At 42.3% G+C, this 14464-nt stretch overlaps 1 protein-coding gene across 1 annotated transcript in view; it reads right to left on the reverse strand.

Annotated features, from left to right (window-relative positions):
• SLIT3 (slit guidance ligand 3) overlaps positions 1–14464 on the reverse strand; it is a 590035-nt gene that overhangs the window by 522810 nt on the left and 52761 nt on the right. The window contains exon 3 of the mRNA XM_019635932.1: positions 8144–8215. Coding sequence (XP_019491477.1) covers positions 8144–8215 — 72 coding nt within the window. The remainder of the gene's footprint in view (positions 1–8143; positions 8216–14464) is intronic.

Below are 14464 nucleotides of genomic sequence, written 5' to 3' on the forward strand. Positions count from 1 at the left end.
GTCCAGAAGCCGGCGACTGATCTGCCTCGCCAGAGAAGAGCGCAATGATGGTGCCAACTTGGGCCAGTGAAACAACATCCTCCACAACTAGACTGAAGAACAAAAACGACAGCAACTTGTCTGTTCCCCTTTCCCCGATTCCCCAGCACTGTTCCCATCCCCCAATTCCCCAATAAAAAATAAAAAAAAACCCAAAAAAAACCCCACACCTTCTCTCAATTGTAGTTCACACTCAACTGACTACACCAAATGACTTGAAACTTGTCACACGCTTTTACTAAGGTTCAATGCACCACTTCTCGTACTGAAGATCCTTGCCTTTCCATTGGATGGCACTTGGCAGCAGCATTCATCGTATTTTGCAATCACAACAGAAAGGCTCCGTGTCACACATTGCTTCTAGTGTGGTAATGTCTGTCGAATAAAAACATTATGGAATCTGCTGGCACCGTGTGACTTCTGGCTCTTCCCCAAAGTCAAAATGACCACGAAAAGTAAATGTTTTGAATCGATTCAGGACATTGAGGCGGCCATGACAGTGCAACTAAAGACACTCACGAAAGAGGACTTCCAGAACTGCTTCAGAAACTGGCAAGAACAATGAGGTAAGTGTGTTCGAAGCGAGGGCGAGTATTTTGAGGGGGATTAATGGCAATGTATTTTTTTACTATAATAATTTTTTTTTTAATTTAAACATTCACTGTATTGTTTGATCACACCTCATATAGTCATCATGGCCTGCATTCCACTTGGGGTCCTCCAATTTCCAAAAGATTTTAAATATTTTCATTCATTAAGGTTCATTCTTTGTGCTGTAAAGTGCTTTGGGTTCTGATAAATGCATGTGTCAGGGGTCCCCCATTTCGGTATCCTGCAGCGTAGTCTCAGCATGCTGAGCCCCTCCTTTCTCATGCTTCACCTATTCAACACTGCACCCCCTCTTCTTCCTGAACCCCAGCAACCAAACACTGGTCTGGAAAGCATAAGACTGTTAAGCTGTGTAAGAAACTGCCAAACTGTCTTCCAAAAGGGCTGAAACATTTTGTATCTTTGCATTATTTGAGAGCAATAAATGAGAGTTCCTGTTACTCTGCCTCCTCACCAGCAATTAGTAATGCCGGTTTTTAGTATTTTATCCATTCTAATATGTGTGCAGCGGTATCTCATTTTGCTTAATTTGCATTACCATAATGAAAACTTATGTTGAGAATTCTTTCATATGCTTATTTGCTACCTATTTATCTTTGGTGCAGTGTCTGTTCAGATCTCTTGCCCATTTCTTTCTTTTTGGGGCCTAGGGTGGTTTGCTTTCTTACTGTTGAGTTTTGAAAATTCTTTGCATATTTTGTGTACAAGTCCTTTATCAGATATGTGTTTTGCAAAAATTGTCTTCCAGTCTGTGGCTTTTCTTTTCATTTTCCTAATAGTGCCCTTTGCAAAGCAGTTTTTAATTTATTTATTTATTTATTTATTTATTTAAATATTTTTATTGGGGAATTGGGGGAAGGGGAACAGGCAAGTTGCTATCCTTTTGTTCTTCAGTCTAGTTGTGGAGGATGTTGCTTCACTGGCCCAAGTTGGTACCATCATTGCGCTCTTCCTGGCGAGGAAGATCAGTTGCCGCTTTCTGGACGGCCTCTCACAGCGGCTGCTGGCCGCTCACACTGGCTGCTGGCTACACACAGTAGCCCATGGCAACCCGCCTGGTGTCACCGGCGACTCAGGTTGACCTGCTGTTGTTCAGCATCTTAGCTGTGGAGGGCAGTGTCCCTGGCCCTTGTATGTGGGATCTGAACCAGGGCCCTCTGGCATCCCAAGCCAGCTCTTAACCAACACACCACTCGGCCGGCCCAGCAGTTTTTAATTTTAATAAAATTCAATTTATTATTTTTATTCTTTCATGGTTCATGTTTTTGGTGTTATATCAAAAAAACTTATTCTCAAACCCAAGGTCATGTAGATTTTTCTTATGTCACCTTGTAGAAATTTTATAGTTTTATATTTAGGACTATGATACATTTCAAAATTTATTTTGTGTAAGAAGTAAGGTTTGTGTTTCGGTTCAATTTTTTACATATGAACATCAAATTGTCCCAGCACCAACAGTCTTGTTGAAAAGACTATTCATTCTCCATTGAATAGTCTTTGTACCTGTTAAAAATCAGTTGACTATGTATTTGAATGGTCTATTTCTGGGCTCTCCATTCTGTTCCATTAATTTATATGTCTATTGTTTCTTCAGTACCATGCGATCTTTATCACTGTAGCTTTCCAGTAAGTCTGAGATTGGATAGTACAATTCTTCTAAGTTTGTTCTTCTTTCAGTACTATAATATATTAGTAGTATTTATTTTGAAATTATTTCTTTTATTTCTGAATTCTTTCTTGACTTCTTCACCCCTCCTTTCAAATCCTACTTTTTTCTAATCATCTAATTACTGAGTTTTTTAAATTTAGATTTATGTTGTTCGTTTATAGTTTATATGATCTTAAATTTGTGTAGCTTGTTTTGAACTATGCTATTATAGTTTTCATCTGTTTGGCTAGTACCTTTTTCTCATTGTTCCTATGGAGGTTATTAAGTTTCTTATTTAATTTTTTCTTATAAAAAAACTTTGTATGGGCTTCAACCATAATCCTTTTGGTTGTTTATTTCTTAAATGAAAGAAATTCCCTCTAGTTTTATGAGGGCGGGGTGGGAAGTGATAACTTTTTTACTTTCAAGAATCTAGAGCTCATTCTTGGTTTTTCTTGCAAACTAATGAAACACAGGGCCTTGTATTTTCCAAGACATGACTCTTCTGGTGATTTCTAACACTTTCATCAAGGAGTTCTCTTTTCATTTCTACTATGTTGCCTGTTTGGATCAACTACTCCCAGAAGTTTCTTATCAACGCTAGGCCTTTCTTTGAAAAAGAGCCTTGTTTCTGTTAGTTTGAAGAGTTTGTAGGGCCAGAAATACTCCAAATACAGACATTATCACATACGGTTCCTTTGTACTTACCATCAATTGGATATAATCAAACTCCATTTCGATTTGGCAGCTTTTCTCCGATTGGCCACTCTATTTTCTTTCCAGTGAATACATATTGGTGATTTAAATGATCTCCTGCTCTCAGGGCCTTAAGAATTTCAGTGGCCTTCCCTCTGCTTTGCCCCACACAGATGAGATCATGCAGAAGTCTTGTGACCATAAGTTGTTTTTCCCCAACACCATATATTAAAGGGGCAGGGACTCACTGGGATACTTTGTCAACTAGTTTCATTGTAGATATTGTCTGTGTGTCTTTGGTTTTGCTATCCTAGTTGTTGAGCATGGTTTTATTTGGAAGAAGGAACTTTTAAGTATTAAACCAACTTTGTGTTCCTCAAATAAACCAAACTTGGTTGTAATGTATCCTTTTCATGTATCACCAAATTTATTTTGCTACTATTTTGTTAGGAAATCTGTAAAAATATTCATGAAATACATTGGTTCATATTTTTACTTGAAATTCCCTCATTGGGTTTTGCTATAAAAGTTACCGGTATGCTGTGCAAATGACAAACATCCATTCTTTTTAGAGAATGAGTTTATGTTAAATTGATATTTATTTCTTAAAAGTTAGGTAGAACTTACTGGCGAAGCCATCTGAACCTAGATGTCGTTGGTAAAATGTTTTAATTACAGATTTAATTTCTTTAATAGGCAAAGGACTATACAGACGTTCCATTCCTTGTTTCAGCTCTCATTTTCACTTGATCTTTAAAATCATTAAAATAAAGTTGTTCAAAATCTGCTCTTATCATTTTAATCTTTGTAAAATCCATAGTTATGTCCCCCTTCTATCTTTCATATTGGTAATTTAGCTTTCTGTTTTTTGTTTTCTGATCAGTTTTGCCAGCATTAATAATTTTATTAATTGTCTCCAGAATGAATGTTTGGTTCTTTAGCGTTTTTCTAATATAAATATGTGTGTGTATTTATATTTATATTTTATATACTTCTGCTCTGATTTCCTTTCTTCCACTTTGCTCTTTCTCTAGCTTCTTATGATGAATACTTCCATAAAAAATTTAGCCTTACTTCTTTTTAAATATATACTATACATTATATATATATCATAAATTGAGCAATATAGCTTAAACGCTATACATTTTCCTCTGATTATGACTTTGTCTGCAATCCACACATATTGTGTGTTTATTAACATTCAGAAAAATATATCTTCTAATTTCCACTGTGATATGTTCTCTGACTGAGAGGTTATTGAGAAGTATATTACTTAATTTCCTAATATTTTGAAAATTTTAATCTATCATTTTCTTATGACTTCTTGAATATTTCTGTTGTGGTCAGAAGAAATAATCCATATGCTTTCAGTCCTTTGATATTTGTTGAGATCTGGTTTCTAGACCAGTATTTGATAAACATTCCACATATACTTGAAAAGGGTGTTTATTCTATAGTTGTATGCTTTTGTCAAAATTTGCTTTATGTATGTTTTTACTCCTTTATCATTATGAAATATTCCTCTTTATCACCAATGTTTCTTGTTTTAGTCTATTTTATCTATTATTAATAAAGCTACACAAACCTTTATGTGTGATGTCTCACATGACATTGTCTTTTTGAAGAGGCTAGGGCAGTTACCTTATATAATGTCCCACCTACAGGATATGTTTCCTCTTAGTTTCATTTCATTTGTTCCTCTATCCTGTTCACTTTCTGGAAACCAGAAGTGAGATCTAGCTAAATTAGATTTAGGGTAAACATATTTAGCAACAATACTTCATAGGCAATGCTTTGAATTTTATATTTTGCCATGTCAGGGGCATAATTCTAATCTTATAATATTGTTGTATGGATTAGATGAGAGGACACATGTCAAGTGCCTAAGATGCTATCTGACACATAATAGGTAAATACTAGAGTTTCTCAACCTAAGCACTATTAACATTTTGGACTGGATAATTCTTTGTTGTGAGTGCTGTTCTGTACATTGTAGGATGTTGAGTGACATTCCTGACCTCTACCCATTGCATGCCAGTGCATCCTCCAGTCGTGACAACCAAAACTACCTTCAGATATTGTCAAGTGTCCTCTAGGGGGAGAAAATGGTCCCAATTCAGAACCACTGGTATAAAACAAAAACCCAGTTATTTGGTAACTATTTCACAAGCACTTACTATCAGGCCTTCTGCAAGGCTTTGAGCTTAAGAGCTAACTGGAACATGATTGCTGATCTCAGCATACTCATCATTTTGGGGAAAGGCAATCAGGCAAATAGGGAATTGGAATATGGTGTGATTAAGTGTTGTGACACAGACAACCATGTGCTATGACAGGAGGGGCACCTAACTCAGTCTGGAGCAGGGATCCTTTCATGGAGGAACAGAGAAATCTGAGTTGAGATCTGCAGGGCAGAATTCTTTCCACTTTCCCATTAAGGCTCGAGAGGTCAAACCAATAATGACTGTTCTGAGAGAAAATAAACACTCCAGAAATGGTCAGAACCTGTATAATTTCTAGCCTGTATATCAGAATATGACCAATAACGATTAATCTACTACCAAATACAGAGACACAGATAAGGTAAGTCAGGAGTGAGAGCTAGAGATGGAACGGTCAGCCATCTACTTCTTCAGTTGTTAATAGAAAATACACTGTAGTTTCCCATTTTATAGCTCTCAGTCTGCTTGGGGAAGGACTCAATAACTAAAACCAGATTAACTGTAGTCAGGATAATGTCACACACACCCTCCCTGTCGCTGACACTGAAAGGCCTTAAATGAAGGTGCCTACCCAGCTGTGCATACTAGTCAGCTGCCTATACTTCCATTCTTCTTCCTAAGCAAGCACTTCTTCAGCTTGCTTACGATATTAATTCAGAGGCTGGTTAGCTGTTCACTAAGCCGGTTTCCTTTCATTCCTGGGCATACCGCTTGACCGCCTCCCCGAGCCTCCCCAGCAGTTTCCTGCAACTGAGCTCTAGTCCAAGGTATGTAAGCATGGAAGTGACATGTACTCCTTCCAGGTCTCGCCCATGAAAACCCCCCACATGCAATCCTTCATGCTGTTCTCCCTTCCCCTGGCTTGATGCAGACAAACATTGGTACCTCGGAAGTCAACATGTAAAGACGACAGAGCTGAGGAGTGGAGAGAACCCATGTCCTGAGTCTCCCTTGAAGGACAGAGGCCCAGCAACCAGGGCTTCCCTTACTGGGTTTGATATGAATAAGAAGTAGACTTCCACAGGGTTAAGCCAGGAGATTTGAGGGTTTATCTAGTACAGCAGCTAGCCTTACCCCCCTAATAAGCCAAAGTAGAGAAACAGCCAGGTTGACCACGCAAGTGTAATACCCTTAGTCCCCCAGACATGCATGGCATTTCAGCCATGTTTGCCAAGCCAAAGGAAAGTGCCTTTGCCAGAACATTTCACTGATACTCCCTGGAGCTAAATGGGTATGTGAGAGGCTATTTGCAGAGCCATTGCTAAAGATCGCACTTCATCTAAGGTCTGCAGCACAGAAGTATGAAAGGATGTGGGCTTTGATGTCGGACAGACGTGGCTTTGAATCTTGGCTCCCCCCTGACAATTCTTTGGCTTCATCTCCCTGGGCCTCTATTTCTTCATCTGCAAAATGAGGGTAATAACACCTCACAGGAATTTTGTGGGGATAAAATAACAGCATTAAAATACTGGCACAGTTCCTAGCATGTTCAAGGTACTCAACTAGTTCCCTCCCAACAACCATGAAGTTAATGAATTGGAAATTTATTTACTCTTCTAATCAGAAGATTAAGTAAGAGGTGGCCTTTTCACTAAGAACTGTATATTTATCCTTCCACAGAAATGTTGAATATTTCATACAAAGCAACCTGGACAAACAAATACTTGTATTTCTCCCCTTGGTCTAAATAAGGAGAATTTAAGTTTTAAGAAACTTAAAAATAAAAGCTTAAAAAGAGGCAACATTCATTATTGTTGTAATTACTTTTCCCTATAAGAAATAAAAGTCATATTTTTAAACAACAATAGTGGAACGTATGCTGATCTTTGACCCAGCAGGAGAGCAATAAATGAAGACAGATCACACAACAGAAGGAAGAAGAAGGGTTTGTCTGGGTCACACCCCTTTCCATTCCCATGTTGCCACAGATGGAATGACCACAGAGCTGGCAAGTTGGCGGCAGGCGCCCCACCTAACCCACACCCATCTCTGCAGATGCGATCTGACCACAGAACAGGTAAAATGGAACATCTTCTAGGTTATCTGGTGGAGCAGCGAGTGAGCTGTTGCAGCCCCCCCTGTACCCGACTGCAGGAGAAGGAGGCTGAAATGTCAGGTCAACCAGGATGTGGAGGCAAGCATGGAAGAGAGCCGCCCACCAGCATGACTAAGGGCTCTTGGGGACAATCCCCGCTCAGAGGGCAGAAAGCAAATATCCAGATGTTATGAGCTGCCAGATGTGATTAACTGAAGAAAGGTGAAGCTGCCCACTTAACCATCTGAGCAGCCTCCCTCATCAAAGTGACCTAAGAGTTTTCTGCAAAAGCATTAATCAACAAAACAAATGGAGGCCCCATCCATCTCCCATCCTGCCCCTTTTCCTCTCTCTCTCCCTCTGCCAGAGTCAGAACAGCAGCCTATTTTTAACCCACTGGCAATGTATTCTCTCGTGGAAACGTGTGGGTTTCCTGACACAGGCTGATGCTCGCTCAGAGGAGATACATGCACTCCGAAAGCTTCGCCCACTCGCTGTCCTTCCGCTCCCATGAGAATGGGGCAGAGGGGGCGCAGCGAGGAGGAGGGGGCCCGAGGAGGGAGGCTTCCTCCGAGGCTGGTTCCCATGACCGGAACTCACAATGGGCCGCCTTCCTCCGCGAAAGGGAAGGCTGGGGCTTGGGTCAGAAGCAGCCCTACACACAGATACCAGGAGAGAGCTCAAGGCTGGGAAGAAGACAAACCATCCACGGATGTCAATTCTAGCATCTTTTAAAGAAAAAGTGCTTACATGAATCTCAGTGTCTCTGTAACATGAATCCAATGTGCTTTAAATATAATTGCAAATATTTTATTAAACATCGGAGACTTTTTTTTTAGCCAATTTACAAAAAAATAAATAAGACTTCAAGAAAGGAGGTTGTGCTGTACTTACAATCGCTCCAGCTGCTTCAGATCCTGGAAGGCGCCTCTCTCGATGACGCTGACCTGGTTGTCTTCCAGATGCCTGGAACCACAGAGACAGTGATGGTCAAGGACCGGAGGGGCCCAGGGATACTCACGCTAGACTTCAGGCCATGCAGACATGGTCCCTCAGCCCCCATGACCCTCGGATGCTCCCCCCAATCTCCCCCCACCCCCCACCCCCAAAATCAGTGTGTTGGGATGAGAAAACTCACATCCCAGCTTGGTGTCACGGTAACCAGGGCTTCGCCGCCTGCACACTTATACCTGACAGATTGGTTTCCATGCCTCTATTTTAAGAATGTTCTCAGCAAATGTCCCCCCAAGCACTGCAGGATGTTTCACAGAAAAGGAAGAGGTAAAAGCTGCTTCTTATAAAAACCACACATATAATGAGCATCTCTTCCCTTGGAGCGCCCTTCTCTGCTCACTCCGTGTCTGGGTCACCTCGTAGAAGGGGTGAAGCTATTGTTGGACAGCCGCCTGTGACGAAGAAAAACCAGCCTGGTGCCAGGAGCTCCCTTGCCCAGGGCCTGGCTGTTCCCAACATGAGGCTGATGGTCACAAAAGATGGGGCTTCCCAGCCACGGGCTCCACTGACCCCCAAAGTCTTCCATGCAGGTGCTGAAAAACCTAAACACTCTGCCTAAGCGAATTTGGTCCATGCATGTGGCATATCCTAAGAATTGAGCATACAGTGAAACATCTGTTTCCCTAACTTAAAAAAAAAAAAGGCAACATAAACCGGATTAGCTGGATGTTGGGAAGGGGAGCAATGAAACTGTAGTTTCCATCTGGGGCTGACCCTGGTGGCTGAATGGGACTTAGTAGGGGTGCAGTTCTGACTGAAGGATGCTTCTTTGGAGGGTGGAGTTTAGGAAGGGCTGAGAGTTCCTCTGGATTAGACAGAAGAGAGGTGCCCGAAGCGCCTGAAGGAAAGGCGGAAGGAAGGCAAAGGGCCTTGGAGGCTTAGCTCTCCATTCAGGGTTCCTTCCAGCACGGCCCTCTGCCTCTCAGTCGGTTCATAACCCCCTGCACTTCTTAGGCTTAACACTTGGGCCTCTGTGTGTATTTTTAAGTCTAGCCCCACCCCCACCGCCTCCCCCCCCCCATGCCTAAGGACCAAGAAAGTAAGACCTCCTGTTCATCTTCATACTCCCAGCTTTAGCACAGTCACCAGTACACTTAATAACAGCTTACTGAATGGATGAAAAACTAAAGAGGACTTTGGGCCATGGCACATACTGAGTTTATATCAAGGAAAAGGCTAGTCTAGAAGACAACGTAGTTTCTGACTTGGACGGTCAGAGTGATGGGCCACTTTGTTTGGGCTCAATGATATTTTGTGCTTTTGTGAATTTGTTCCAAACAATTAAAAATCAGGATCTCTCTCCCTCTCCCTCCCTATCTCTATCTGTATCTGTATCTCTATCTCTATCTCTCTCTCTCTCACCAAAAGAAATTCCTTTGAAAAAAATCAGCTCTCCCATTTCTAAATATCCACAATGGCCAGAACTGAGTATGGGTCAGGGAGGGCACGTGGGCTCCCCAGTCCACCCCTGTCCTCATCCCCTCTGACTCACACGCTTATGTTACTTCTGGCCCCTGTAGGTTGGTTTCTTAAGAGTCTCCTCAGTTTACATATATGAACACCATGGAGCAGAGAGGTTAAGAGACTTGTAAATGATTTCAAGGAGAAATCATTTGTATAAAGTCACACTGCTAGCTAGGGTGGACTCTCTAACTTCCAGTCTAGTGCTTGCCAGATATGGTTTAGAACCACTTTCCTGCCTTCTTACTAGCTGATGATGTGACTAGTCAACCTCTCTAAGACTCAGTCTTCTCATTGGTAAAATAGAAAAAAATAAAACATCTCATAAGTCCTCGTGAAAATAAAAACGAAGTACGAGGTCTGACAATTAAGTTTGCGAACTTGCTGCAATGCTGTTGCTAACCTTTTTTGATATCAGAGGGATTATTCATTATGAATTTGTACCAACTGGACAAACAGTGAACCAAGTGCACTATCTGGAAGTGCTGAAAAGGCTGCATGAAAAAGTTAGGCGACCTGAACTTTTCGCCAACAATTCATGGCTCTTGCATCACAACAATGCACCAGTTCACACAGCGCTGTCTGTGAGGGAGTTTTTAGCCAGGAAACAAATAACTGTATTGGAACACCCTCCCTACTCACCTGATCTGACCCCCAAAGACTTCTTCCTTTACCCTAAGATAAAGGAAATACTGAAAGGAAGACATTTTGATGACATTCAGGACATCAAGGGTAATTTGACAATAGCTCTGATGGCCATTCCAGAAAAAGAGTTCCAAAATTGCTTTGAAGGGTGGACTAGGTGCTGGTGTCCGTGCATAGTTTCCCAAGGGGGAGTACTTCAAAGGTGACCATAGTGATATTCAGCAATGAGGTATGTAGCACTTTTTCTAGGATGAGTTCGCGAACTTAATTGTCCGACCTCATATGTAAATTATCTCGCCTAGGATCTGGTGTACAATAAATGTTCTTCTCCTTCCCTCCTCTTCATTTTCCATCCCGCCATATGGCCAGGAGGGCCTTGGAATGCTAATAGACTCACACTAGCACATCTTGCTAAACAGGGATTCAGTTCAATATTAGTGACGGGTGGTTTGTTCAGCTGGGATTTTACTATCAATCAATCCATCACAGAGCTTGTTGTCATCACGTCCCAATTATAACAAGGAGCAACACTAGGGTGGCTGTGTCGCATCCCCTCTGGGTTTCTGAAGGAGTCAAACTCCAACCTCCTATGATGAATCTCTTAGTTCTGCACTAATTAATCTAACACTACTAGCTTCTTTCAGAAAAGGAAGTAGAAGAAATGCAAATATATCTGTATAGCTATCTGCCCCTTTCCTGCTTTGCTCAGGCCCCAGGAGGCTAACTTTTAGCAGACTCTGGCTTCCTGTTGGGTTTAGCCGATGGGAGTTACCAGCAGGTGATCAAAGGAAGATCACCTGACAGCACAGGTCCTGTCAGGTAGTCCCTACCTTTGCTAGGGTAGGGACTTGCCTCTCACTGCTCCTCGAGGGTGTGGGCCTGTTGTCACTAGCTTGAGGGAGCTTCACCATCTCGTCTTGGTTTCTCTTAGCCTTGCCTATACTTCTGAAAATAAGTCTTTATTTAGCTCTCCTCATTTGTCCTGTGTGAGTATCATCTCTTTCCTTCGGGATCCTGGCTGATATGGTATCTAGGGCCCCTTCCATATTTCTTCCTTGATCTATAGAGTCCAGCCTGGCACATCAAGGCTCAACAAATAATGAATATGTGATGAATCAATGAGCTGTGAATCTCCCACCCAGACTGCTAGGTGGAGATGCAGTTCAGGAGCTGGTGCTAACGCTGAGGATATTGCTCTCCTGTTACTGACCAGCTGTAGGCAGTCAGGGGATCCAGAGAAGGCTGGCCTGTCCCTGGCTTGAGTCTGTTCTGAGTCAGAAGGACACAGACTGTGTTCATTTCAGCTCTTTTGGCACTGTTATTTTTTTAGTTTTAACACTGGATCAGAATCGGAAGTCGCTCCCATGTGATGATGGCTGGGTGGAGTTTAGCTCTTTTATTAACCCCATTTGGGATAAAGCTGCTTCCCACATTGTGGGCACAAGAGTCCTTGCAACAGACTACCATGAAGGGAACCAAGTGACAGCACCGGAAGAGACCTTTTCCTACGCCTACCCATGGGAGAAAGAATTCTCATGGGCAGCTCTTATGTCTTCTTGCTGAATGCACTTTATTTGGGGAAAACTGTCTTTGACTGAGGCCGAAGCTTCCCAACCTCCATTTTATCTGCGTTCGTCCATTCGCCAGCACCATATTAATGGTTCTGCTTGGAAATGGGTGGCAAGCTCAAATCATTCAAGACTATCAAGTTTTTTCTGGCTTCACTATAAACTGTAAATAAGAAACAGATACAGGGAATGTGCCAAGGTTCACACCTTTTGTGACAGCTTTTCAGAAAAGATAGTTGTCTAGGTTACTCAGCTAAAAAGAATAGATTGAGGGGTGCTATGGTTTATATGTCTGGGTATTTTCCTGATGTTTGTTAGAAAGCATTTCAGCAATCCCACCTAACCGATGCTTTCACAGTAAAAAAGGGCCACTTGAATGGGGTTGTCTTTGAGCTGATAAGGAAGATAATGAAACCCAGTATATTAATAGAGTCTATGAAGTGGGGAAAGGGAGAGGCTTGGGCACTGCTCATCAAAATGAGAAGAATGTCCCAATTAACTGAAAACATCAACTGCAGTCAAAGGAATGCTGTAGACCATCCAGAGGATATTAATACAATCTTTTGTGATGATTTTAAACTTTCTATTTGCAGAGAACAGATATGGAAATTGGAATTTTTATTAGTCTTTCTGAAGTAATGGTAAAATCAAAGGATTATTTTTTACTTTGCTAGAAAATGAAGCATTAGGTGAAATTTCTGACTTGTATGAAAGGAAATCTCTCACAGAGGCAGGGGTCAGAAATGGGGAAAAACTATAGAGAAGTTAATGTCTGTTCCTTAAGCTGGCAAATGACCTGGAATTAACTGCTTATTGCCTATATTTCCTCAATAAAAATCACTCTAAGATTGAGCCACAGAATTCCCCCATTCTTACCCCAATCTCACTTCTGATCCACACACACTTGTCAAAGCTGCCAGTCATTTGACAGACATATAACTGCTTAGAATCAAAGAAAGATTTGGCAGAAGGTGGGGTCTACCCTCCGAGGATGGAGAGAGGAGAATATACTGGCCAAAGACTGGGGACCACATCGTGGGGACAGCGTGTCCTAGCGAGGGCCCAGTGTGCTCAGGTCCCAGTGCACTCAGACAGACTCAGGTAAGCCACCTGTACATCAGTGCCGCATTTACGAAGTAGATAGACAATTACCTTCCTGGTTTTTTCAACTTCCTCTAATGCAAACAAATAGCGTCACTGCATGGAGGCTGGAGAGCACACATCCCGGGCTCTGACTCCTCCCGTTTTAGTCACGTGTTATATGGAGCGGAGACCACTTAACACATCTGAACCTCTGCTTCCTCTGGGCAGATGGGGGTTAATAACTGTGTAACACAGAGCTTGGTCTGTGGAAGGCACCCATACCGCATGGTTATCATCATCACCATTACCACTATTAGTTCAGTCAGGAAAACAGTTATACAAACAACACTCCACAAGTTGCAGTCAGAATAAATAGGCTGTTCATGAAAATGTTAAAACCATAAAGCATTATATGTGCCCTTATGAGAGTTAGAAGGAATTTTATTTGTTATGGTTTGAATTGTATCCCCCTCAAAGTTCATATGTTAATGTACTAATCCCCAGTTTTTCAGAATTTGACCTTCTTTTGGAGCTAAGGTTTTTACAGATTACAATCGAGTTAAAATGAGGTCATTAGGGTGGGGCCCTAATCCAATATGACTGGTGTCTTACGAGATTCCACAAGAAAACAAACACTCAGGCAGTGACCAAGTGGCCCAGATGGTGCTCCAGCTCTGAAGTCACACTTACGGGGTGTAATCAGCTTCTGAGCACAGGAGGAAACAGGGTCCACTTGCACTTCTCTTGTACCCCTGAATGTTTGAGACTCGCCAGTGGACAAGCACTTGGGCAGCTTATCACTCACAGACTTAGAGATGGCTGCTCGATACTCAGCAATGGGACCTGATATTCCCGGCTCGCCCATTCCACCAATGCCCATCTCAAATTCTGCTACCTGTCTGCACAGCTGTGGGTGTTCAGCAAGGGCTCTGACGCTGTCTCACTCACTCGCTCTCTCCCTCCTCCCCTCCTCTCCATTTAGCAACAAGATAAATAACTTTTGTCTTGATTGCTCTTTTAATGCACAGGCTGGAGAAGAAATTATAATCTCTTTGGAAGGGAAGCACAGTTAGTCAACCTGACATTGCCGTCAGCCCAGGAGCTGGGCATGTGTGATTTATTCATGTGTAGCTTTCTGCTTCCCTGTCTCTGGAACAGACTTCTTCCATTGGTCTCGCCCAGCCAGCAGCACCGAGACACCTGTGCCACCCTGGGCACTCCAGGGGAGGGCTTTCTCCTTCGGGATGGTGAATTCCTATTCCGCAGGGCTTCGGGGTATGAGGTCAGGGTAGTGGGACATTGTTACAAGGCTGAAGAGCTGAAAATGAAAACGTTTTGAAGAGTCACGTGCTACCTACAAGACTCGGAGGTTCTTAAGTCCAGCGAAGTCCATCTTGGTGATCCTGGTGATATTATTTCTGTCCAGGTCACTGCAATGCAAAGC

The sequence above is a fragment of the Hipposideros armiger genome, unplaced genomic scaffold (genome assembly GCF_001890085.2).
Source record: "Hipposideros armiger isolate ML-2016 unplaced genomic scaffold, ASM189008v1 scaffold_25, whole genome shotgun sequence".
In the NCBI taxonomy this organism is placed as follows: Eukaryota; Metazoa; Chordata; class Mammalia; order Chiroptera; family Hipposideridae; genus Hipposideros; species Hipposideros armiger.